At 34.4% G+C, this 24,467-nt stretch overlaps 1 protein-coding gene across 1 annotated transcript in view; it reads right to left on the reverse strand.

Annotated features, from left to right (window-relative positions):
• LOC149414855 (protein obstructor-E-like) overlaps positions 1-23,912 on the reverse strand; it is a 43,147-nt gene extending 19,235 nt beyond the window's left edge. The window contains exons 1-2 of the mRNA XM_089643545.1: positions 23,746-23,912; positions 1,209-1,357 (exon numbers count right to left, since the gene is read on the reverse strand). Coding sequence (XP_089499671.1) covers positions 1,209-1,357; positions 23,746-23,800 — 204 coding nt within the window. The 5' untranslated portion in view covers positions 23,801-23,912. The remainder of the gene's footprint in view (positions 1-1,208; positions 1,358-23,745) is intronic.
• Positions 23,913-24,467: the final 555 nt, after the last annotated feature.

Below are 24,467 nucleotides of genomic sequence, written 5' to 3' on the forward strand. Positions count from 1 at the left end.
TGAAAGACCATAATTGAAAATCGAAACGTAGCTTTAGACGTATTTGGAGACCAAATTTGAATAGTCACTTACTTCCCATCCTAACTCTTCCTCATCTCCTTACCCCCCTACCATAGTCTGGTATATCTAAAGAGAGACCACGAGAGGGCTTATCTCTAAAAGTACTATGGTATAGGTAGGTATATATTTGAAAATTGGCGACATTCATTTGACAAATTTCCTTTGACCACGAGCAAAGGAAACAATCGTAAAATTTCAACGAGTGAGCAAGAATGGAACCTCTTTTTGATTAGAATTAATTAATTTATCAATCTTTAATTATTGAAGACAATATTAGCGATTTCTAAACGAAAATCTGAAACAGAAAAGGATACGGTCACATTTAGGACTCGAACCCAGGACCCTTGCCTTGCCGAGGCACCGCTATACCACTGAGCTAATGGGACCCTATCCCCTTCGGTCACATTTAACTGTATCATACTTCGAATAAGAACTTCCAACATTGTCTTCATTTTTCTTATAGGGTCCTGGGTTTGAGTCCTAGATGTGACCGTATCCTTTTTTGATTTTTCTGTTTCAGATTTTCGTTTAGAAATCGCTAATATTGTCTTCATTAATTAAATATTACAATTTGAGGTTTTACTCAATAAATTTATTCAAAAAAAAAAAAATTTATCAATCTGTATTGTCCCACACATTTTGACTTATAGTGCATGCCCAAACAGTCACAATTTTACCCTGCACTCATAAATATAATAATTTAGTGCTGAAGTTACCTCGCACTCCTGAATACAATATAGTGATAAAGTTACCCTGCACTCCTGAATATAACATAGTGATGAAGTTACCCTGCACTCCTGAATATAACATAGTGATGAAGTTACCCTGCACTCCTGAATATAACATAGTGATGAAGTTACCCTGCACTCCTGAATATAACATAGTGATGAAGTTACCCTGCACTCCTGAATATAATATAGTGATGAAGTTACCCTGCACTCCTGAATATAACATAGTGATGAAGTTACCCTGCACTCCTGAATATAATATAGTGATGAAGTTACCCTGCACTCCTGAATATAACATAGTGATGAAGTTACCCTGCACTCCTGAATATAACATAGTGATGAAGTTACCCTGCACTCCTGAATATAACATAGTGATGAAGTTACCCTGCACCCCTGAATATAACATAGTGATGAAGTTACCCTGCACTCCAGATAGGCGTCGCACTGCCCGCTGACTGGATAGCGCGCGTTGTTCTCCTTGCAACTGCCAACGCCCTGGTTGCGACCCGGTTGCGGCTGCTGCTGGTTGAAGCTGCTCCCGGGCGGAGGAGGGCCTTGGAACCGTTGTGCTAAAACAAACAAACATATATCATCAATTTAGTGATGATTTCTTTAAAGTTAAACCAGCCTTCAGCCTTATACAGCCTTCCGTGTTGTTAGGTACACCCTATGTTGGGACATCCTAGTCACAACCTTTTGCATTGTGTTGATATTGCTATGTAAAGCAATTTAAATGGTTGCAAGACTGTAAGAGAACGTGGGTCAAAACGCATGAAAGAGAAAACTAAGTATAAATGAGATAACATAAAGTGAATATGCTATTAAAGCATATGACTGCTTTGTTCCAGTCTTTACCACACAATCTTCAGAGCTTGATTTACGAATAATAACAGTTAATTTTCGACCCACAAGATTAAATATTACATACTAGGTTATTCTAACAAGAAATTTTTTGATCAATCGCACATATTCTAAAACATGCAAACTGCATGCTGCTCAGATGCAACAACTGTCTGCATACAAGTTACTATGGACACTTCGCTGACAAAACTTTGAACTCAAACCTGGAAAAACTCGTGGTCACTGGTAAAGTGTTAGCAATGAGAAGCAGATGAAGATCATCGATGCATTTAAGTGTTAAGTATCAGGGGGTCCAGAACAGTGAAAACGATAACTATACAATATTGGATCGATAGGCGTGACTACCGACGATTTTATACCGGTTTTTACGAGCAAGGTTGCGATGATTAATACCCAGAGCAACGTTGCTAACAAATTACAAAATAATAACACGAATACAGTAAAATCATAGACATATGAATATTAGTAGACCTGCCCTAAGTGATTAAAAGCGTATTATCCCCACTCCCCATACCGGTTCCATTGGAGCCGGCTGTGCTCGCGTATGGCCTCAAGTGAAATTTGAAAACGTGACGTCATCATTCTTCTGCGAACTATGGTCGAGGCATCATCGGTTCATTTTACGAAATAACACGGCAAAATGTTGACTTGTACTATGAAAAATAGATTTGAAAAAGAGAATAAACCCAATTGTCGTATTACATTCCATATATAAGCATTATTTTACTTTATTTTAAGCATATTCACATCGTATAATATAGATCAGTTTTAGAAACATATACTATCACATCGAGAAACGTCTGGACGCGAAACACAAAGCTGGTTGGTTGCTGGGAAGTAAATTATGAACATTTATAAAAGTGTCTTAACTAAATACTTAAACGAAATATTCGACTCTGAAAATAGAACCGAATTTTTTTGCCGAATTTGGACTTCGCAAATTTGTTCATAACGTGGCGAGTAATTTGCGCTCCCATGTAAAAATGTCTATTCATTCAAAAGCAGATTTTACTTTTAAGAAGTAAATGGTGATATTATAATGCGAAATGCCTATTTACTTTCAGATTGATTTACTGACAAATCACAGTCAGCCTTACTCCCTTCGTTCTTCAACAGTTGATTTTACCCCTCGCCATTATCTTCTCGTCTATTAATTCCTATGTCTGTGAGTAAAATGAAAAATACAGGATTAGACAAAGGTACATGAAAGTAAAGACATAAGGCAGATATAATATAAGAAAATAAAGTGACAAGTCGAATCAAGGGTCAGGACCACAGGACACTTATAATATTCCGTCACTTGTTTAGCGACTGGCAAAAATCATTCAGACTTATCCCAAAAAAGTTAAGTTTTTGACTTGAGTTGACCAGTCTACACATTCTGGACAATGGTGAATAATATCCATAATTTGTCGAATGATGGTTGAGGAAGAGCAGTTCATTATTTCTTTAGAGTCTGTGCGAGGAGATATTGAAGGGAATGAGTTGCAGTAGAGTAGGTGAATCAATAATGACATTTATAATTTTGAAGAAGCAAATGAGGTCATTTCTTTCCCGACGGACTTCAAAAGGAGAGAGGTTTAGAGTTAGTTTAATTTCATCATATGAGTATTTGCCTTTTTCTAATCCTAGCCTCCTAGCAATTCCTCTTAAGGCGATGCACTATGTCGTGTAATATTTTAAATTGAGCCGCTATCAATAACAACCCTTACGTAGATGGCGATAAGGTTTAAATTCCCGCTTAACACCAACCGCCTGTTTTGATTTATGCAAGAAAAAAACATGGCCAAAAAGTGCCTTTTATTTCAGGGATAAATATATAATTTTTTTTCGATCATTTTAAAAAATAACTTAATTTTCCACACTATACAATAAAATCATAACCGAAAATGGGTTCGTAAGTAGGAGATTTTGAACTTTAAAGCAGTTTTCATAGGGCTTTACATTATTTTTTTCTGGGCTTATTAAAAAGACTTATCTAAAAAATACTCGATTATTTCAAAGGCTAAGATGTATTCTACTCGCAGTATTTAATTAAAGCATCTAAAACATTTCTAGGCGACCAAATTTTCAAACCAAAAACACATGATTTTGCATTACTGCGTATGGCATCGCCTTAAGAAAAATACTACATTATCCATATACACTGGCGCATCTCTCTACAAATCTACATTCCTAAATCTCAGACGATAAAAATACTAATAAATTGACAATTTCCACATTTTTAATACCACTTTATTGTATATATTTTCATATATATAACCAACACGATTCAGTTCAACCTGAACCTTCATCAGGGTCAGGTGTACTAAGCCACTGTGCTACGTCAGCTTATTTTTACCGCCAAATAAAGTCCTTGAAATATCTACAAAGATACCTACAAAATGGAATTCGTCATTCTCTCATATAGAAGTGAAGATGATATTAAAATAAATAAAAACAGACCTGTTGTTAAAACGAGTTGAGATCGCAGCAAGACAAAGCCGAAGGTTCTCAGCATTCGCAAATTTAAATGCTACGTAACATGTTTATATTATTTATACTTGCATTTAGGTAGCTGCATTGTGAAGTCATACATTGGTGTTGGGATTCAACCGGAAAAAACTCAAATTCTCTATCCATTGAACGTGTTATTGTAAACTATTCGGATATGAAATAAATCTGGGATAAAATTTTACTTACGACTACCAGACTTAATACGCATTATCATAAAAAATCTTTTTAATAAAACCAATCTATGATCCTGAAAACATATTTAGCGAATTATTCTTAGTTTGGGTTTCACAAAAAAAAGAAATATGGCTGCCACGGACGCCTGCAAGGAAGTGAAATAAGAGTATTGGTTGATAAAAATAAACCCGTAAAAATGAAAAAATATATATTGTTTGGCTGAGGATTAAACCTTCTTTGACAGCGACCGTAGTCAACCGTGCTACCGACCTTGCTAGATGCCGATTGTGTAGGACTGACATTTATTTTGTGTATTAACTGGTGTGTGAACATGATTGACACCAAACTTTGATAAATTGCATTGTCATCTATAACGAGTCTTTCTGCTAAATTTCAGCTCGATCGGATGTCGGGAAGTGGGTTTATTTCCGCTTCTAAGATTTGCATTAATTCATTACTATTAAATTCCATGTACCGACTAGGAACACAAGACAAAATGTAACATTCTTCTGCAATACATACACAACCAACTAGACTAATCAGACACACTCACTAACCAATAGGATGCATGATCTGGGCAACAAGTTTGGGGGTACTATTTATATGTTTACTGACTCAATTTTTATAGAACTAAGCGTAATCTATACCAGCATCAAATTGAATCCTACAAATTAGAGTAGCTTTATAATCCACGTAAAAGTCAAGATGGGCGTAAAACCAAGTAAAATAAAATAAAATTACCGAAAACAAAAGTGAAATACAAATAGAAATCTTTCATGAACCGAAAAAAACGCTCATTGTTGTCACAGAAGGTCCACCTCACTTACGCAATAAATTTAAAATTACACAATTTTTCCGTGTCAAGCTGTACCTACATTTACACACATTCCATATTGGTTAATATAGATATTATTGGGAAATTGCGAGATGCATCCAGTGGCGATGTACCCACGCGACAGACGATACACACCTACACACTTGCAGGCTTCTTGTAGCAGGCGTATACAGTCATTATGTCATGATAATATCTGTGTTCGCGTGCTCAATTAGATTACTCATTACCAGTGTCGGATTATCAAAAAAAATCCCATTCTGATCATATCACACCAATGAGCATTCCTTGCAATATCAGTGTGAAACAATGTTTCACATTCCCGTGCGGGAAGTGGCGGCTGTTGATGTCGCCCGAATCCTTCCGACCTCGAACGAGGTCAACGATCGAGTCAAAGGTGACCGGAGGCCGCGTGCCGCCGTGCTACACGAGTTTTTACGATTAATAAATCAATTTACACGACTACTGATTATGAAAGGTTATACCATGGTTTTCCCTATATTTTCCAGTACCACTTGTACAATATCTCAGCGTGCATGTCGACATTTTGAAGTAGAAGCCGGAGAACTCTGCCCGGCGAGCGCTTTTAACCGACTGATTTCCGAAATATCTCACATCGGACGTTGATCGGATGTGCGTGGACCGTACTTCGAACGCTACGATATCTCAGTGTATCACAAACAGAAAAGCGCCGCAGAGAATTGTTTTCTTAACTCAAACCAAAATACATTCGAATTGAAAGTTATGTGTTTCCATGCAGAAGTTTACGATATGTTTTTATTTATTTTATTTCTTTTTTATTTAGGAAGGAAACAGTCGTACAGTAAAAAATTATAACAATAAACATTCATATGTTCTAGACCAAGGCTGCCCAACCTTTTTAACAGTTGGGCGAAATTGACGATTTTGAATCACTGGCGGGCCACTGAATACCTGACGGTTCCTATTTCCATGGGGGGGGGGGGGGGTGTTAGAGAATTTCTATAAAACATAATTCCCCACAAAAAAAATTCAAAATGAGTGCTCCCCACAAAATATTTGAAATCCATGGGGGGGGGGGTTGTTACGGAACTTCGCTGAGAAAAAATTCCGCGCACTCAAAAACATCATATGTGATTCCCCAAAACAATTTTTCGAATTCCATGGGGGGGAGGGGGTGGCTACAAGATTCCATTTCGGACGCAAAAAATATTATATCAAAAACCGGTGTATTTTTGTTTAAAAAGTAAGTTCAACAGGTTGGATTTTTTCGTCGCTGATTCTCGTTCTGAGTAGCCTAAATAGCGATAAATCGCCTTCGTTGGCAACACTGGTGACCGCGCGCAAGCTGCATTGTTTGTTTTACCGCGGGCCCGCGACACTTTTTAAAATTGGCGGGTTTTTTGAAAATGGTTCACGTGGGCCACTTATAATTCGTTCACGGGCCACGATGTGGCCCGCGGGCCTGGGGTTGGGCAGCCTTGTTCTAGACCAATTAAGTTCCATCGATTTAAATGTTGATTTAGTATTTTTTACCTACACAACATATTAAATGGCAAAACAATAAACATAATAAAGAAATACATAAAATTAAAAACAAATAGAAAAAATACAACTTTTCGCATAGCTATACTATTACGGGTAATAATAATGTTTTTTTCACAACAAAAAAATCGAATAAAATAAAAGTATTTTAATTTATTAATTTATTAAGCTGAATTTTATATGATATAAGTTATGGTTGAAAATGTCAACATCTCTAGAGGCATTGTGAGTTTCACAGATACGTACTATTACAGAGTTTTGCGCGTATTTGGATTTACTATGTGGTATTCTAAATAAATCGTTCGATCTGGTGTTTTGCTTGGGGCAACGAAATGCAATCCTTTCTAACAGATATGATGAATCAACAAGGCAGTTCAAGATTTTTATCGGTTTTATCGGTAAATATCCATGATTAATATGCATAAATTATTTTAAAAACACTTTGCATCAGTTTAATAAGAACGAGAAACATATATTTCAGTCAAAATGGAATTCAATAGTTATTTCGTTAAACTTTATACTGTCTGTTCACTTGGCAGCCATTGTTATTGTCATTTTTTATTGTGAATACCGCCCAAGGGTGCCAACTGCTCCCAACCATCTAGAGCCAATGATTATATAACATCCCTAATAGGGGTATCCTGTGAAGGGAAGGAGTTGGTGAAGAGGAAAGTGGAGGAGTACCTGGCTATTCAGAACTGGCTAACAAACACGGCGATAGACATTTCAAGCCACATTTCAATTCTGAATGGTGGTCTTACACCAGGACGAGACTGAAAGTATCTTCTACTCTGGAACGTACCGTAAATATATTTATGATGTAAATATTATTATTATTATAATTTATTTATTAATTGAACTTTTGCAATAAGATTATAAATTAAATTAAAAACAACAGTAACGAACTCCTAAACTTAACATCATTAAATTAAAAAATAACAATACATGAAAAAGCAGTAGACTTAAAATTAGTTTTAAATAAAATTTTAAATTTTAAATTCAAAATAGTGATACTATAGACCTCTCTGGGAATTTTCGCATAGATTTTGCTCTGTAGGTAAAGTTATAATGAATTACAGTCATCTATGCATTAATCAGCTGGATTCATCCGAATTATATTATTTGACAAAAGAGGTCACCACTATTCCTGTTTGGTCGATTTAAGACTAAAGGATTAAAAATATTTTTGTCACAATAATGTGGCAGTACTTTTGGAATTACAATGTGCTAATTCAATATTATTCTAAATTCTATTCTCTTGAGAGCTTGTCGTGACAGATTATATTATCATGGTGCGAATGCAAGTGTTCTTGTGCTGATTGCCGTCCGTTACCGAATTTTGAGATTAAGGAATCGCTGCAAAACTCAATGCGAGTGATATTTTCGGTGAGTCTTCTGTTTTTATGTATTTGGTGGCTGAATTATAATTTGTTACTTTTCCTGCAGAGTGAATTTTGCAATCAACCCATTTTTTCAAAGGGAATTAATTATTCCCTGATGGTCTGTGTGACTTACAAGCCAGATCATCACCAATACAATGTAAATAAAATTAAATATATAGCATGAAGTGCAAAATACATACTTGGAAAATTACAAGCCCTTTGAAGAACCCTCGAAATAATAAAAAAATATGTATATTAAGAATACTCAAAAGCATATGCATAGAATATGATATGTCGTTATTGACTTTGACTAAAAAGTGATGAACTAATTTGGTTCTAAATGTATCCAAAATAAAAACGAAAATATTAGCAACATGACCGGTCGGTGGCTGAGTGGACATCGCCTTTTGGTACCACCCAGGCGTAGTGTTCAATTCCTCGGCTGGTTAAGTCCTCCATCACAACACAAGCAACATTGTAGTAGGAGATTTTCAAATATTGTCAAGTTATCCTTGGGAATGTTAGTCTTTCTTTAAAAAATATAAAAAAATCTATTAATTCACTCCCAAGTCTGTGAATCCTTTCCATGACAAATTGAACACAAAGTTATTGTTGTGAAACAATATGTTCTATCTAGTAAATTTTAATAAAGAAAGGCGTAATTTTATGGTGTTGAACCTTTCCCTTACAGTGCTAAAAAATCCACGCGTTCCGGTGCTGTGTAGTCAATACACATCTCAAAATAAGCGATATAAAATCGGAAAATTTTGAATATTCATAGCTAATATTATGCTTATGTTTATTATATATTAAAACAAAAGTTTTCAACCGAGGATGTCTGCATGGAGGACAGATAAGCCATATTTTGTTTAAAGTTTTTGTCTTTGTTTTTATTTTCTGTTTTTGTTTATGTATTTTGTTACAGATGACACTCATAAACTTCACTTTGACTTTGGTTCAAGATTTTGCTTATGATAGCCTGCGATAAGCAAGCCCTAAGGGTCTGAGACAGAGGTGTGAAATCGTCGGATCACGACAATAGAAAGAATTATTGGAGCCAGGAAGGAGTCTGAAAGGGTCGAGAGGATGCACTAGGTGGCATGAAAGGCTGGGAGGTGACTGGAGAGACTAAGGTAAACTAGGATGAGGTGATTTTGCACAGCGGTGCTGCCAAGGTCTGTTATCTATGTGAGGATATTGTGTCGGCGCTCTTTATTGGCAGCAGACACATGTCAGCGCTATATTAGCGGCGGACACATGCCTGAACGGATGACGAGCCTCGTGCTGGCACAGTTGGTGGACGGGGTAGTCTCTCTCCCTGCAGCAGCTGGTACAGTTCCTTCGCTACCTAGGACTCTTGCAGCAGAGTCTCCATCTTCTGTCTTCGTCGAGCGTCACAGCGGTGCTGCCAAGGTTTGTTGTCTATGTGAGGATGTTGTGTCAGCGCTCTTTATTGGCAGCAGATACATGTCAGCGCTATATTGGCGGCAGACACATGCCTGAACGGATGACGAACCTCGTGCTGGCACAGTTGGTCTAAATAACAAATGTAGATCCTAGGAAATAAATTGTACAGCGCCCTTGAGGTGATTTTTCACAAAAACGGCGCTATACAAATTATCCAATTATTATTATTATTATTATTATTGATAACAATTGTAATTCAATTGCTGAAAACATAAAAAAAACCATCGGCAGATGTTAAAAAAACGTGCGAGGAGTCAACAGTAAATCTAAAGACAGCCCGCGACCGACTGGCACAACAGGCGCTGGATGGGCGCTGGACGCACACACACAGCTATGCAGTCGTAGGTATCGATGGTCTAAACCAAAATAAAACTGCGGACGTGTGGATTTATCATGTTCCCGCATAGCGAACTAAAGCGGGACATCAATAGCATGTCATTTCCTCACACACTCTTCGCGTAGTAGTGTCACACGGTTGATTGTATTGGTTTATTTGTTCCCGATTTTTAACAAAAATTTCTGATTTTTAATTGAATTTGAAAACAATGTAAAATATTATTTTTTAATTCAGTGCATAAATATATAACGGAGGAATACCTAAAATCTGAACCCAGAATTTTTTGTATTTATAGAGTTATTAAAGTTACGAGTATTAGAAGCAATGTGTAGTAAATACACAAGACAGATAAGGAAAGGTTAAGGCGATGCCATACGTAGTAATGCAAAATCATGTATTTTTGGTTTGAAAATTTGGTCGCCTAGAAATGTTTCAGATTCTTTAATTAAATACTGCGAGTAGAATACATCTTGGCCTTTGAAATATCGAGTATTTTTTATATAAGTTTTTTTTATAAGCGCAGAAAAAAATAATGTATAGGCCTATAAAAACTGCTTTAAAGTTCAAAATCTCCTACTTACGAACCCATTTTCGTTTATGATTTTATTGTATAATGTGGCAAATTAAGTTATTTATAAAATGATCGAAAAAAAATTAAATATTTATGCCTGAACATCCACAAAATAAAATAAAAGGCACTTTTTGGCCATGTTTTTTTCTTGCATAAATCAAAACAGGCGGATGGTGTTAAGCGGGAATTTAAACCTTATCGCCATCTACGTAAGGGTTGTTATTGATAGCGGCTCAATTTAAAATACTACACGACGTAGTGCATCGCCTTAATCCGTTCTCTTGAGCCCCCTAAAGGTGGCGGGCCCATGGGCCGTTGCCTACGCTGTATTGTGTTGATCCGGCACTGGCCATTATCCTTGAACAATCTGAACGTTGTTTACATAAAAGATGCCTCAAACACTAACTGTCTACTTGCTAATGGCAATGTCTCGAATAAAAATAATATATTTACGCTGCCTTTAACTTTAGGTGTAGAGTGTTTGCGAAGTAACTAACTATTCATTTTCATACATTAATAAAATCTTATTTTTAATAGCACGAGATATGAAATCAAAATAGGCAGATATACCTTCCGATATCTTTCTTCGAATAAAGAAATACTTTCAGAGATTTTATTACTGGCCCTAGGGTTTTAGCACAGTGAAATCGATAACTTTAGAATAATCGATCGATAGGCGTAACTGCCGACGATTTTATACCAATTTCCCGATCACGGTCGCACTGTTGATATCCAAACAGATATTGGTAACTCAATAAATAAAAAATTCGACATACGATGGCAACATTGGAGTTACAACATTATGAATTGACATGTAATGAACGACACTATTTAAAATAAATGTGTATATTTATAGTTAGCCGAAGCTTATCTGATACTATGGAAGCCGCGCTAAAATTTGTATACAGGGTGTATCGGCACGTACCCGACAAACTTATACCAGCTATTCCTTAGCACATTTGGAGTAAAAAATGTTATGGGCACTTTGCTGTCCGGTAACATTTTTTTTTAAATAAAAAATTTACTATTCATATTTTCACCACATGTCACCAATGTTTTATCCTTTGTCAAAGTTTGAAAACCCGTCTGGCAATATTTTGTTCGAGTTTCGTTGAATAATGTACGTACGTACCTACGTTGGCGCGCTTTTACAATCACAACGAAATGGCACAGCACCATTCGTCTCATTTTTAACTATTATTATTTAGTGTGTACGAAAGAGCGAGGACACTTTTTGACGCACTTGCTAATAACAGCTGTTGAACGCGAGAAACAAGGCAAATGACAGTGACGGAGTGTGGATTTTTTATTTATTTTTTGTTTTTAATGGAAAAAAATGTTACCGGACAGCAAAGCGCCCATAACATTTTTTACTCCAAATGTGCTGAGGAATAGCTGGTTAAAGTTTGTCGGGTACTTGCCGATACACCCTGTATAGTCGTGCGGTATATTTCTTCTCAATCGTTAACCGTGCTCGCAAATATCGCTAACATGGATTACGGATTTCATCTTTAGTGTATTGACATAGGGCTTTATCGATCTCCCTGCTACCTGATCTCCTAAGGTAAATCATTTCCTTTAGGGCCTATGAAATCTTTGGGGATGATCTGTGAAGGGTAATTTTTGAGGAAAAAACCATATTAAACATGGTCACTCGTAATCGTTAGAAATCATTAAGTTTTTGAACCCGACAGGTAACAGATAAAGTGGGTGACCTCAGTGGTAGACTGGTATCTTCTTGGCCATTGACTATGTATTATCTAGACATGGCTGTGAATATTAACACCGAAACATTTATCAAAAAAGTGCACTTTTTCACAGTCGATGGATCGGAAGAAGCATTGCTTTTTTTGTAGGTCTGCACAAAGCAAATTTGTCTTCAAGCAAGTTAGTTCCAACTCACATTGCTTTAGCTTTGTGAAGATCTTTTTTCAAACACAAAAAATAGAAGCAATCGAAATAGAATAATTTTAGGTAGGAGCTCTCACGGACTTTATCATTTCACATCTATATTTATACACACACATACCTTACAGATAGCTTGTAGATAGCTTAGAACGGCAATTGATAAAAATCTTACAATTCGTTCTAGCACTATACAAATAACCAAAACTATACAAATGTCTCCGAAGTATAGGCGCGCTCGAAAAACGGTACCCATATATATATATATATATATATACCTTGTGGATAGCTTATAGATAGCTTCGAACGGCAATTGATAAAAAATCTCTTTCTAGCGCAAGAAAATTACGACAACACCTTTGCCACAAAATGAATGATCTTCGCTGGTTTCGCGTACGTTTTTAGAAGCTTGTCCAGCAAGAACTTAAAAGTTAGATTGTTTGCTTTTCACGCTCGCTATTGGCCGATAAAATGAACAAATTACAACATGTGATTTCAGAAATAAATTTGTGCTCTGTTTTATATTGTAGGGAACTTTCATTTACATCTATGTTTTCGAAACGAGGCATATGAATGCTATAGGGAGTTTTATTATTAAATGAGTCTAGCGTTGTGTTATTTTCATCTATTGTTATTATGTATGAATGTTCTTGGATCATTTTGTTTTTCAGATATGTTTTCATTAAATGAATCAGTCAGATATTTCTACAGCAACAAAAATATGAATTATTTACGAATATGTTTAGGCTATAAAATTTTAAGAATTAATGTCTTTTGGGTCATTCAGTGAGAAATTAAAGTATGCATAACGTATGCCAATCCATTCATACAAGTTGTGATCATTCAAGGACGATGTTATTTGCATATTATTAACTCCAGCACTTTCAATTGCAGATGCTGCCGTTAAATAACGATCTTCAACGATAACATCACACAAGAAAAAATATAAGATCTCATCTATAACTTGATAACATAATATGTTCTCTGGAACGATTGAAGTAATTCATTTTGTTCTGTGCACCCTCTAACGTAGGGTGGTTATCGTAAGGACAATCTTCACTCTGTAGACTTCGAACTCAAAACCATAATCTCACTGGCTCTTGTGCGATATTCATAAAAAAAACTTGAGCCAGTCACGTAATTTTCTGTCTTCCTCTACCACGTGGAAATTAACCAACTTCCAGAAATCCGATCGAACTGAAACTCGGCAGATATGCTCGTTGTCGATGACAATGCATTAATTTTGGTGGCACTCATGAAAAAACGCGCGCGCACACTCGCATTTTTCTGAAAATGGATAGCATTATAGTTAATAAATAAAATTTTACAGAAGTTCATATACGAAATAAATTTCGGTACTATTCAATTAGAATTTGGGTAAAGTGTTGTTGACTCCAGTTCCTGGGGAGGACGGTTCAATCCTCAGTCAAACCAAAAAAAAAAACAAACGAAAAAAGATGCATTATTGTAAAAAACATCTTTTGTAATTTTTGAGAATGTGCCTATGTACTTATACTGTTTCTATAAATTTAATATTCCGTTTAAAAGCGTGTTAAATTATGATAAACTTTCAATATTATAATATAATGTATTGTTCTTCGCCAGATTATAATGAAACCATGGGGGTAAGTACGCCAGAATCAGTAGCGGATTGTACTCACAAAAATGGGTAGTGCCCTAAAAATATTGCCAATCTATCGCTACCTACTGGAATGATCGGTATGCGAACTGTAAACTAAAGTGGCGCCATCTCACCGAAGAGTTTAAGAGACATTGGCGAGCGCCGCTCATGTTTCGGTGAAATTTCGATACTGTGGTCAACAGCCACGCTCTGGCGTATACATATTGATGTTCTCGGATGACGTTTCTCTACGAGCGGAGTGGAATCCGCACGCACCACGTGACTTATGACACGTGATACAAAGAAAGAAAATTAGAGCCGGTTTAATTAAAGTCGATGCAATACGTCGTGTAATATTTTGAATCGAGTCGCTATCAAAAACACCCTTTACGTAGATGGCGAAAAGGCTTAAATTCCCGCTTAACACCATCCAGCTGTTTTGATAGTTTAATAGTGCCTTTTATTTTATTTTGTGGATGTTCAGGCACAAATATTTAAATATTTTTCGATCATTTTATAAATAACTTAATTTGCCACATTATACAATAAAACCATAACCGAAAATGGGTTCGTAAGTAGGAGATTTTGAACTTTAAAGCAGCTTTCATAGGCCTTATACATTATTTTTTTCTGGGCTTATAAAAAGACTTATCTAAAAAATATTCGATTGTTTCAAAAGCCAGGATGTATTTTACTCGCAGTATTTAATTAAAGCATCTGAAACCTTTTTAAGGTGACCAAATTTTCAAACCAAAAAAACATGATTTTGCATTGCTACGTAGTGCATCGCCTTAACTTAATAATTTTACTACCCTTATTTCCTTCGTTTTTCGATTATTATCGGTTGATTATTATATTTAGATTGCAACACTCCTAAGAGCTAGCCGTCACTGCTTCAGAGTTCAGAGTAACGAAGCTTAGCCTGTTGCTATGCAAAGCACAGAGTACGTACATAGGTAATCATATAATGTCATCCTGTAAAACGAAACATCCTACATCCTTCTGACGTCAGATGTACCCGTCTAGAATAAGTAGTATTTAATTAATGCACAATCCGTATAATTGTACCCAAGTATTATGCCGCTTGTGCAATTCAATGACGCGGCTTTCTGTCTTTCGTATTGTGGCATTACTTACAAATACACAGTCATAGCGGCAGCAGATATTTATTTTAGATACTAGCTATACCCCGCCATGCGTTGCTGTGGCTCAGTCTCTCTGTGCAGATAGAGAAACAATAGCACGTGTTGCTTTTACATCCTATAGACGGCGCTGTTTTTAAAAAGGCATTAATTACCTGTCACAAGTGATATCTATAATATAATATAGGTTTATAAAAACACATGCGTATTCTTAAGTGGATAGGTAACAAAGGGTTCTAACTGCGCGGAGCCAGTGGGACAATTGACAAATTGAGATAGAATGTGAAGATGAAAGGAGTAGGGAGGGGAAGGAGAATGAAATTAAAGTGAATGAATGAAATGGAATCTTGGAAGTAGAAAATAACCCACTTCCCGACATCCGAATTAGCTGAAAGTCGGCAGATATACTCGTTGTCATTGACAATGCATTCTTTTTTGGCACTCATGTAAATTTACAGCCGATAAATGTCGGTACTATTCAATTGGGATTTGGCTTAAGTGTTAACGTTTTTGACTCCAGTTCCTGTGGAGAAAGTTTCAACCATCTTTTTTTTAAAATTATTAAGACATTTAAAAAAAATTAAAAACAAACTAATGTTTGGCGATGCCATACGTAGTAATGCAAAATCATGTGTTTTTGGTTTGAAAATTTGGTCGCCTAGAAATGTTTCAGATGCTTTAATTAAATACTGCGAGTAGAATACATCTTGGCCTTTGAAATAATCGAGTATTTTTTAGAAGTCTTTTTATAAGCGCAAGAAAAAAATAATGTAAAGGCTAATGAAAACTGCTTTAAAGTTCAAAATCTCCTACTTACGAACCCATTTTCCGTTATGATTTTATTGTATAATGTGGAAAATTAAGTTATTTATAAAATGATCGGAAAAAAATTAAAAATTTGCGCCTGAACATCCACAAAATAAAATAAAAGGCACTTTTTGGCCATGTTTTTTCTTGCATAAATCAAAACAGCGGATGGTGTTAAGCGGGAATTTAAACCTTATCGCTATCTACGTAAGGGTTTTTATTGATAGCGGCTCAATTTAAAACATTACACGACATAGTGCATCGCCTTAAGAGACATTTAAAATTTTACAGCAGTTAGTAGCCAGTCCCTGGGGAGGAAGGTTTAATCCTCAGTCAAACACAGAAAAGTGTATTTAAGTGTAATGGATGTCTTATAGCAAAAATACTTTGTTTTCTACGGGTTGATTAGGCTTTTTTTAACATCCTGTACACTGTGCATACTTAGTACCTACTTATACTTCCCAACCTTCATCTTTTCCAGCTTCCTTCCTTCCCCATTTCCTTTAGCCTTACAACACTCCATAGAAATGAGAATGACATGATTTCACTTGCTCTCGAAGTTGCGCGGTAATAAAAATAATAATGATGTTGCTTTACTGTAAACTTTAAAAATAAGTAATTCTAAAGCATGACAGAAAGCCACTGTTCTGGATGAACTTTGTGAGTATTGCTAAGCGACCAAACATTGTGTTTATGTAGACATCGCAAAGGAAACTTGCATATTAATGTTTCTTTACTGTAAACTTTAAAAATAAGTAATTCTACAGCATGACAGAAAGCAACTGCTCTTGATAAACTTTCTGAATATTGCTGATTGACCAAAAATTGTGTTTATGTAGACATCGCAAAGGAAACTGGCATTTTAATGTTCTTTTACAGTAAACATTAAAAATAAGTAATTCTAAAGCATGATAGAAAGCAACTGTTCTCGGTGAACTTTCTGAGTATTGCTTGTGACCAAACATTGTGTTTATGTAGACATCGCAAAGGAAACTGGCATATTAATGTTTCTTTACTGTAAACTTTAAATTAAGTAATTATAAAGCATGGCAGAAAGCAACTGCTCTCGATGAACTTTCCAAGATCAACATCGCAAAGGAAACTGGCATATTATGTCGGTAGATAATACGTTGATAATGGCGTCAGTAATATCGCATTATATAAATCGACGTATTCTGTATTGCACATCGCACTACGATCTTCCTGATGAACTGTTATGAATGAGTCTTGACATTTCCAAGAAAAAATATATACACTCACTGCCTTACTACATATTTGAGAATGAATAAATAAGTGAAAGTTTCTGCTTTTTGAGTGGGCATTTTTATTGTATGCTAATTTTAGTAAAACGTTTGCAGATTTGGGCGGAACGTAACTGCAGAACACGTTATTAGATATATAATATACAGGGCTTTCCAATAAGAGGTGTTATTTTGAATAGCCCGCTATTTCGGTAGATGTTACTTTTGAAGCTATCATTTTTTGACATTTGACAAGTAGAAACTACGCCATTAATAAAAATGGAACGATACACGCTTCAACAACGCATTGAAATTATTAAAATTCACTTGAGTGATGAGGCCCATTTCCACCTCGGTGGCTTCGTCAACAAGCAAAATTGTCGCATCTGGGGCTCGGAAAACCCAAGAGTTATTGTTGAAAAGCCTCTCTATCCTCAACGTGTGACTGTTTGGTGCGGTTTATGGTCCGACGGAGTCATTGGACCGTACTTATTCGAAAATGAGGCTGGAGCAACAGTTACGGTGAATGGATTGCGCTATTGAGAGATGATTAATGATTTTTTATAGCCGGAATTGGATGGTATTATTCTGGACAACGTTTAATTTCAACAAGACGGTGCTACGTGCCACACAAGCAACGAAACCATTCATATTTTACGATTGAATATCAAAATAATACCTCTTATTGGAAAATCCTGTATTTAAATGTATTATTTGGTTCCGAGCTCCAACTGAACACAATGGCAATTCAACATAACTTTATAAAGATATATAAAGTCTGTAACAAAACTAAACCTTAACCTAACTTACGTAAACTATTTAATCTAGTTTTTGTTCACCTTTTACAGGTAGGTTGAATTTTCGTTTTGACGAGTTCCAAGTTTCAAGAATCCCAACTGCTTCCAACCGTCGGGAGCCAGTGAGACTATGGCACCCCCAATAAGATGGGAAGTAGATGGGGTAGAGGAAGGTAAGAGTACCTGGCTATTCAGATCTGGTCCACATACACGGCTTAAGCCATTTCAAGCAAAGTTTCAATTCTGAATGGTGTTCTTACACCAGGATGAAACTGAGAGTATCTTCCAGTCTGGTACGTGCTGCAATTATACTGCATATTATTTTTAATGAATAAATTGTGAAATAACACAAATTTATCAAATTATTTTTACTTGCGCACGCCAAGATTTCAACGCGCGTCCTTCGGATTGCTAGTCAAGAGCTTTACCCCTCAACCATGAAGTCCGTCTTATTAGGGTAATGAGATCACAAGGTGAAGCTTAATGGTAAATCACTATTTTGATTAATCTTTATAACGAATTGGTGTACATTATGAATACCAAAAAAATATGCTTTAGATAAATTGAAGGTTTTCCTAACGTTTCGCTTGAGTAGAAAACAAATAAAAATATAAATTACTCAATAAAAAATATAAATGTAAACTACTAAAAAAAATTTTTTCAATAGAAATGTATGAACGCGTCATGGAAACAACTTTAAAAAATGCATTATTATAGCTAAGATTATCTGTGACAGTTTCACTTGATTAACTTTTTTGCTTTCTTATAAAAATATTAACAAAATAAATAAAAACCAGTTTTGTGCTTGAAATCGAACGTTTCTAGACTCCGTTTGTCAAGCGATTTTAATGCCTATTGCCTACAATATACGGTATATCAAGAATATACACATTTTTGACTTGTAGCTTCCTCTTAACTTGACCATAAACCTGAAATCTGTGTATTTGTTGAAACTGTGAAAACTTTTAAAGGAAGATCGCTTGCTACATGAAATTTGCACAGATTTTGCTGTTTGGAATGTACCTAGGTTATCGCAATTATTTCAGATTACTTGATAATGAAGTTTTGAAAAAGAAAGGGCTATAGTTCTTGTTCCACATTTTTCAATAGAAACTCAGTCCACGGGGAGTAAAGCTGGTATTATTATGAAATAAATGACGTGTATGAATGGTTTTGAGTAAAGTTTTGAGGTTGTCAATAATATTGGATTAGAAAACTGGGTCTGTTTTGCAGATAAAATAATAATATTATTCTAAAAAATTTACTTAGTTTTTGATTAAGTTTATCGTGCCATCTGTTTTAGTTTTAATGTTCTTGTTTTGTCCTGTCCTGCTGTTGTTATTGTTATTCTTTGTTTTGTCATCGCTTTGCATTAACTGTACATTTAGTGTTATATTATAAGATCCGTATTGGGTAAGACACACTGTAGGAATAATTTTAAGATCATGACCACTAATACTAATACTCGTATACCGTTTCTAAGTTTGTTATAGTAAAGCGCACTTGAAGTGAAACGACACTAAAATACGCTATTTAAATGCTATGTTATTCTCATTTCAATGCAAATATAATGCTTTAAGAGGAAGCTACAAGGCAAAAATGAGTATATTCTTGGTATACCTTATATTGTAGGTAATAGGCATTAAAATCGCTTGACAAACGGAGTCTAGAAACGTTCGATTTCAAGCACAAAACTGGTTTTTATTTATTTTGTAAATAATTTTATAAGAAAGCAAAAAAGTTAATCAAATGAAACTGTCACAGATAATCTTAGCTAAAATACTGTATTATTAAACATTAAAAACTATTAAACACCTATTAGAACAGACTTTAAAATTTTCAGCAAAATCGTTCCAGTAGGTTATGAGAGAAGGCAGAAATACTTTCGGCGTCCCGAAGTTTTCTACCATTTTTATTTTTTTTATTTGTTACAATATTTTTTACATTTCAAGGTTTTCCAGTAATGTTGGCCTCACTAGGTGACTTGCCCGACTTGACTCGCCTTCATTTTATAATATGAAAATATAATCTAATAATCTACATAATACATTTAAAGAGAAAATAATACATTTAAAACATGTGTGTTTATATTGGTTTTGTGTGTTACGTGTAGGTTTTATTTTTATTTTATGCTATGACATTTTAGTAATATTGTCTTTTTTGTTCTTTAATCCATTTTGCAATTTTGTGTGTGAATTTATTTTTATTTTCCTCAATTTTAATTACAAGTTTTACACTGTTGAAAGCTTTTATATCATAATATTGGTAGTGTCTTTGTCCAAAGCTTGAATTTACTGTCGGAGTTTTTATGTTTTCTTTGTACGCTTGTCTAACTGGTCTGTTAGTGTTAATTTGTGTATGTTGAAATTTTTTTTTTGTCAAAAATGTAGTTTAGTAGTGTTTTAACGTATAATTGGCGTATATCTAGTACGTCACAGCTGTTGAATATTTGGTCTGTATCAGTCAGTCTATGTTTTTTTAGTATTACCTTTAAGATCGTTTTCTGCGCGGTTTCTATGTAATTGATAGCCGAGTTTGTTGCTCCTCCCCAAGCAATAATTCCATTTTCTATTATTGATTGGCAGAGTGCAAAATATAATGTTTTCAACCTAACCACTCCTCATAAGAACCTTTGAAATTATCAGCGAAATCGGTCCAGTAGTTTTACAGTCTATAGGGAACAAATAAAGAAAGATTTATTTTCTAAATTAACAATTAAACCTTTTTTAATTTGGTAGGCCATATACAGTCGATATATTTGCTTACATTTTTATAAAAATGCACCATAGATTGCAAAATGAATTCAATAAATAATTTCTTCTAACTCAGCAAACTTATTTTGTGGCACCATTTTAATTAAAAATTAATAAAATACTTCGTTTTAACCACTTTTAAAAGTGGTTAAAACGAAGTATTTTATTAATTTTCAATAAATAATTCATCCATTTGATTTTACCTCACTCAATGCGATAATGACGGAAGATACACTTGTATCAAGGTAAACGGACTGCCTTGAATGTTCATGTTTCACTTTAATTCTAAAATGCGAAATATGATGACAGATCAAAAAAAGACTAGTTTCCCTTGTTTGTCCGTCTTTAACTCTGCTACAATCAACTTTAGAACTCGGATTTGCTTTGAATTTACGTGTAATTTTCAAAATTGGAACTGATGGAAAAAAAGATAAATCGATAAAGTAGGTACTTACCTATGATTAATTATTTTTTACCACGGGATTGCAGGCCCTTATCGAATGAATTAATAGGTTTCCTGATATTTTAGTAAAATGCGAACGTATTATCACGATGTCGGAAAGACAAATACAGGTACATGAACACGTGTTCCGATTTATTAGGACTTTACTAAAAGTTTGTCAGGAAACCTTCAATCTCGCTTTTAACTGTATTACCGATAATTTATTAGAGATACGCAATACTCATTTTTCTCCGTGTATTAGAAGCTTGCTATTTGTTTGAAAACCTTTACAAACATGGAGTCCATATTTTGCGAAAGATATACAGATAACATATATTGGCAATGTGAAATAATTAAATACCTTTTCAATCCAATCCTAGGAAACATTTCATAGCATTAAGGCGATGCACTACGTCGTGTAATATTTTAAATTGAGCCGCTATCAATAACACCCCTTACGTAGATGGCGATAAGGTTTAAATTCCCGCTTAACATCATCCACCTGTTTTGATTTATGCAAGAAAAAAACGTGGCCAAAAAGTGCCTTTTATTAAGTAAGGCACAAATATTTAATTTTTTTTCCTATCATTTTATAAATAAGTTAATTTGCCACATTATACAATAAAACCATAACCGAAAATGGGTTCGTAAGAAGGAGATTTTGAACTTTAAAGCAGTTTTCATAGGCCTTATACATTATTTTTTTCTGGGCTTATAAAAAGACTTATCTAAAAAATACTCGATTATTTCAAAGGCCAAGATGTATTCTACTCGCAGTATTTAATTAAAGCATCTGAAACATTTCTAGGCGACCAAATTTTCAAACCAAAAACACATGATTTCGCATTACTACGTGGTAAACCTGTTCATTATATAGTATTTAAAAAAAAAATAGATCTCAAGCTCTCAACGATAGAAAGCTCTTTTACTATAGATTCGGAGATTGTGAACGTTGAGTGGAAGCTACAAGCCAAAAATGTGTATATTCTTGGTATACCTTATATTGCAGGTAATAGGAATCAAATCGCTTCACAAAAGGAGTCTAGAATCGTTCGATTTCAAGCACAAAACTGGTTATTATTTATTTTGTAAATAATTTTATAAGAAATCAAAAAACTTAATCAAGTGAAACTGTCACAGATAATCTTAGCTATAATACTGTATTTTTTTAAAGTTGTTTTATTTACACGTTCATACATTTCTATTGAATCAAAAAAAAAATCGTAGTTTACATTTATATTTTTTATCGAGTAATTTTTTTTAAAAATTTGTATTCTACTCAAGCGAACGATAGGAAAACCTTATATTTATCTAAAACATATTTTTTGGTATCCATAATGGACACCAATTCGTTATAAAGATTAATCAAAATAGTGATTTAGCACTAGAATTCTTAATATCACAACAAAACATACTTTTTTAATATTATTTATGTAAAAAACAGCTTCAAGGTCTTGTGAACACATCTTTACATGTTTTTGACCTTAGCTAAAAGTAATGTTTCAAAAATATAATTAACAACATTTTGTGTACAAGGATTTCAGTTTTGTATTCTAGAATCAAATTTCTAAAATTTCATAAATTCGAATTATTAATAATGAAATCTTTATTTGAAAGATTTATTCCACATTCGTATACATATCAAGTAGATTGTGACGCAATCAAATTAACATTTTTCATGAAAACTGGTTCAGATTTGTCAATAGTTGAATTGATATACAAATTATGTGCAATTTCAGTAAATTTGAGGTAGTAATTAGTAGGTGTTGCGCTAACTCCTTCTTTAGCCAACGTTTCGGACAACGTTACAGTGTCCATCATCAGGGCAAATGTGTGATGTGCTCCCCAAAAACAGATATACTTTTGGCCGTGAAAATCTTTAATCACGTATTTATTGGTAGGTGGTTGATTATATTTTTCCTTGTAAAATTAAATATGAAATAATTATTGAGGCATGAATACGAAAGAAGTAGTTTTTCTCGCCGTATGTTTTGAATACACTTGAATTTTATTATTATTATTATTTTGATTTTTGTGGCATGATTCCTTTTTTACATTCAACCCTTAAAAATCTTTTTTTTTTAAGGGTTGAATGTAAAAAAAAAAGATTTTTTTACATTCAACCCTTAAAAATCTTTTTTTTACTATGATACCTATATATTTTTTTACTAAATGTATTTAAAAAAAACATTTTTTTGCTGAGGATTAAACCTTCCTCCCCAAGGACTGGCTCTTATCTGCTGTGAACTTTTAAAATGTTACATTTAATTTAAATTCAATTTTAGATAAATGCTTATATATTCGCGTGTGTATGTGCGATTGCCACCAAAAGTTAATACAATGGATTGTCATTAAAAACGAGTCTATCTGCCAAGTTTCAACTAGATCAGATATCGGGAAGTGGGTTAATTTACACTTCCAAGATTTGCATTCATTCATTTTCAAAACCGAAAAAATAGATGTATTTAAAAAGTCATTTTCAAAAAACTTGAGGGTTGCTGCCTTTTTCCTAAGCACAATCGATATTAAATTGTACGTAAAAAATAAAAGTATCAAAATAAACAAAATTGAATAAATTCTAATTTAATGATTGGTAGGTACTTACCATTAACAGCATAGACCAGGACGATCGCAGCGATGGCGCACAAAATTCTCTTCATCCTTGCTGTTTAGTTGATAATTCACTTGGGCTATGGGATTATTTAACCGAGGTGCTAATGTACTTGGTATGACCTACTAGGACCGCTGTCGAAGACGTACTGTGTTGGGAGATGTCGCGTTCGAGATGAGCGGCAGATGAGATGCTGTAAGACACATGGACTGATGGATGAACCGGTGGTGTAGTGAGAAAAGAAACACAAAATTTATTTATATTTATACAAAGCAAAAATTATACAGTTTTATAAATAACTGAACTGTCTCTGTAACAATCTGTTGTATATATTTAGTGGGAAATATGGAATACATGTGTTAGTTGGTCGACTTCCAATATTACGTAGAGAAATTCGAGAGCTTACCAATGCAAGCAATTCTGGAATATCAATTTGCATAATTAAAAATTGTTTATAGAAACACAAAGTCAATGAAAATATTTCTGTCCGATAATATAGGCATGATCATACTATTTAAAAATGTTTTAATTCAAAAAAATTGCTGATATCCATTTTAAAATTTAGAAAGCGTAAGAATTTCATTCAGTATTCTTACAATAGCTTGTGCATGAATATTGTAATGTGGGTTCCAGATGGGAGAACTGTACTTAAACATGCATCTAAAATACGAGTAGAAAAAAAACAATACACATAAATAAAATAAAAACAATACAGG

This window comes from Hesperophylax consimilis, chromosome 19, assembly GCF_061612785.1.
Source record: "Hesperophylax consimilis isolate HC1 chromosome 19, BYU_Hcon_1.0, whole genome shotgun sequence".
NCBI lineage: Eukaryota > Metazoa > Arthropoda > Insecta > Trichoptera > Limnephilidae > Hesperophylax > Hesperophylax consimilis.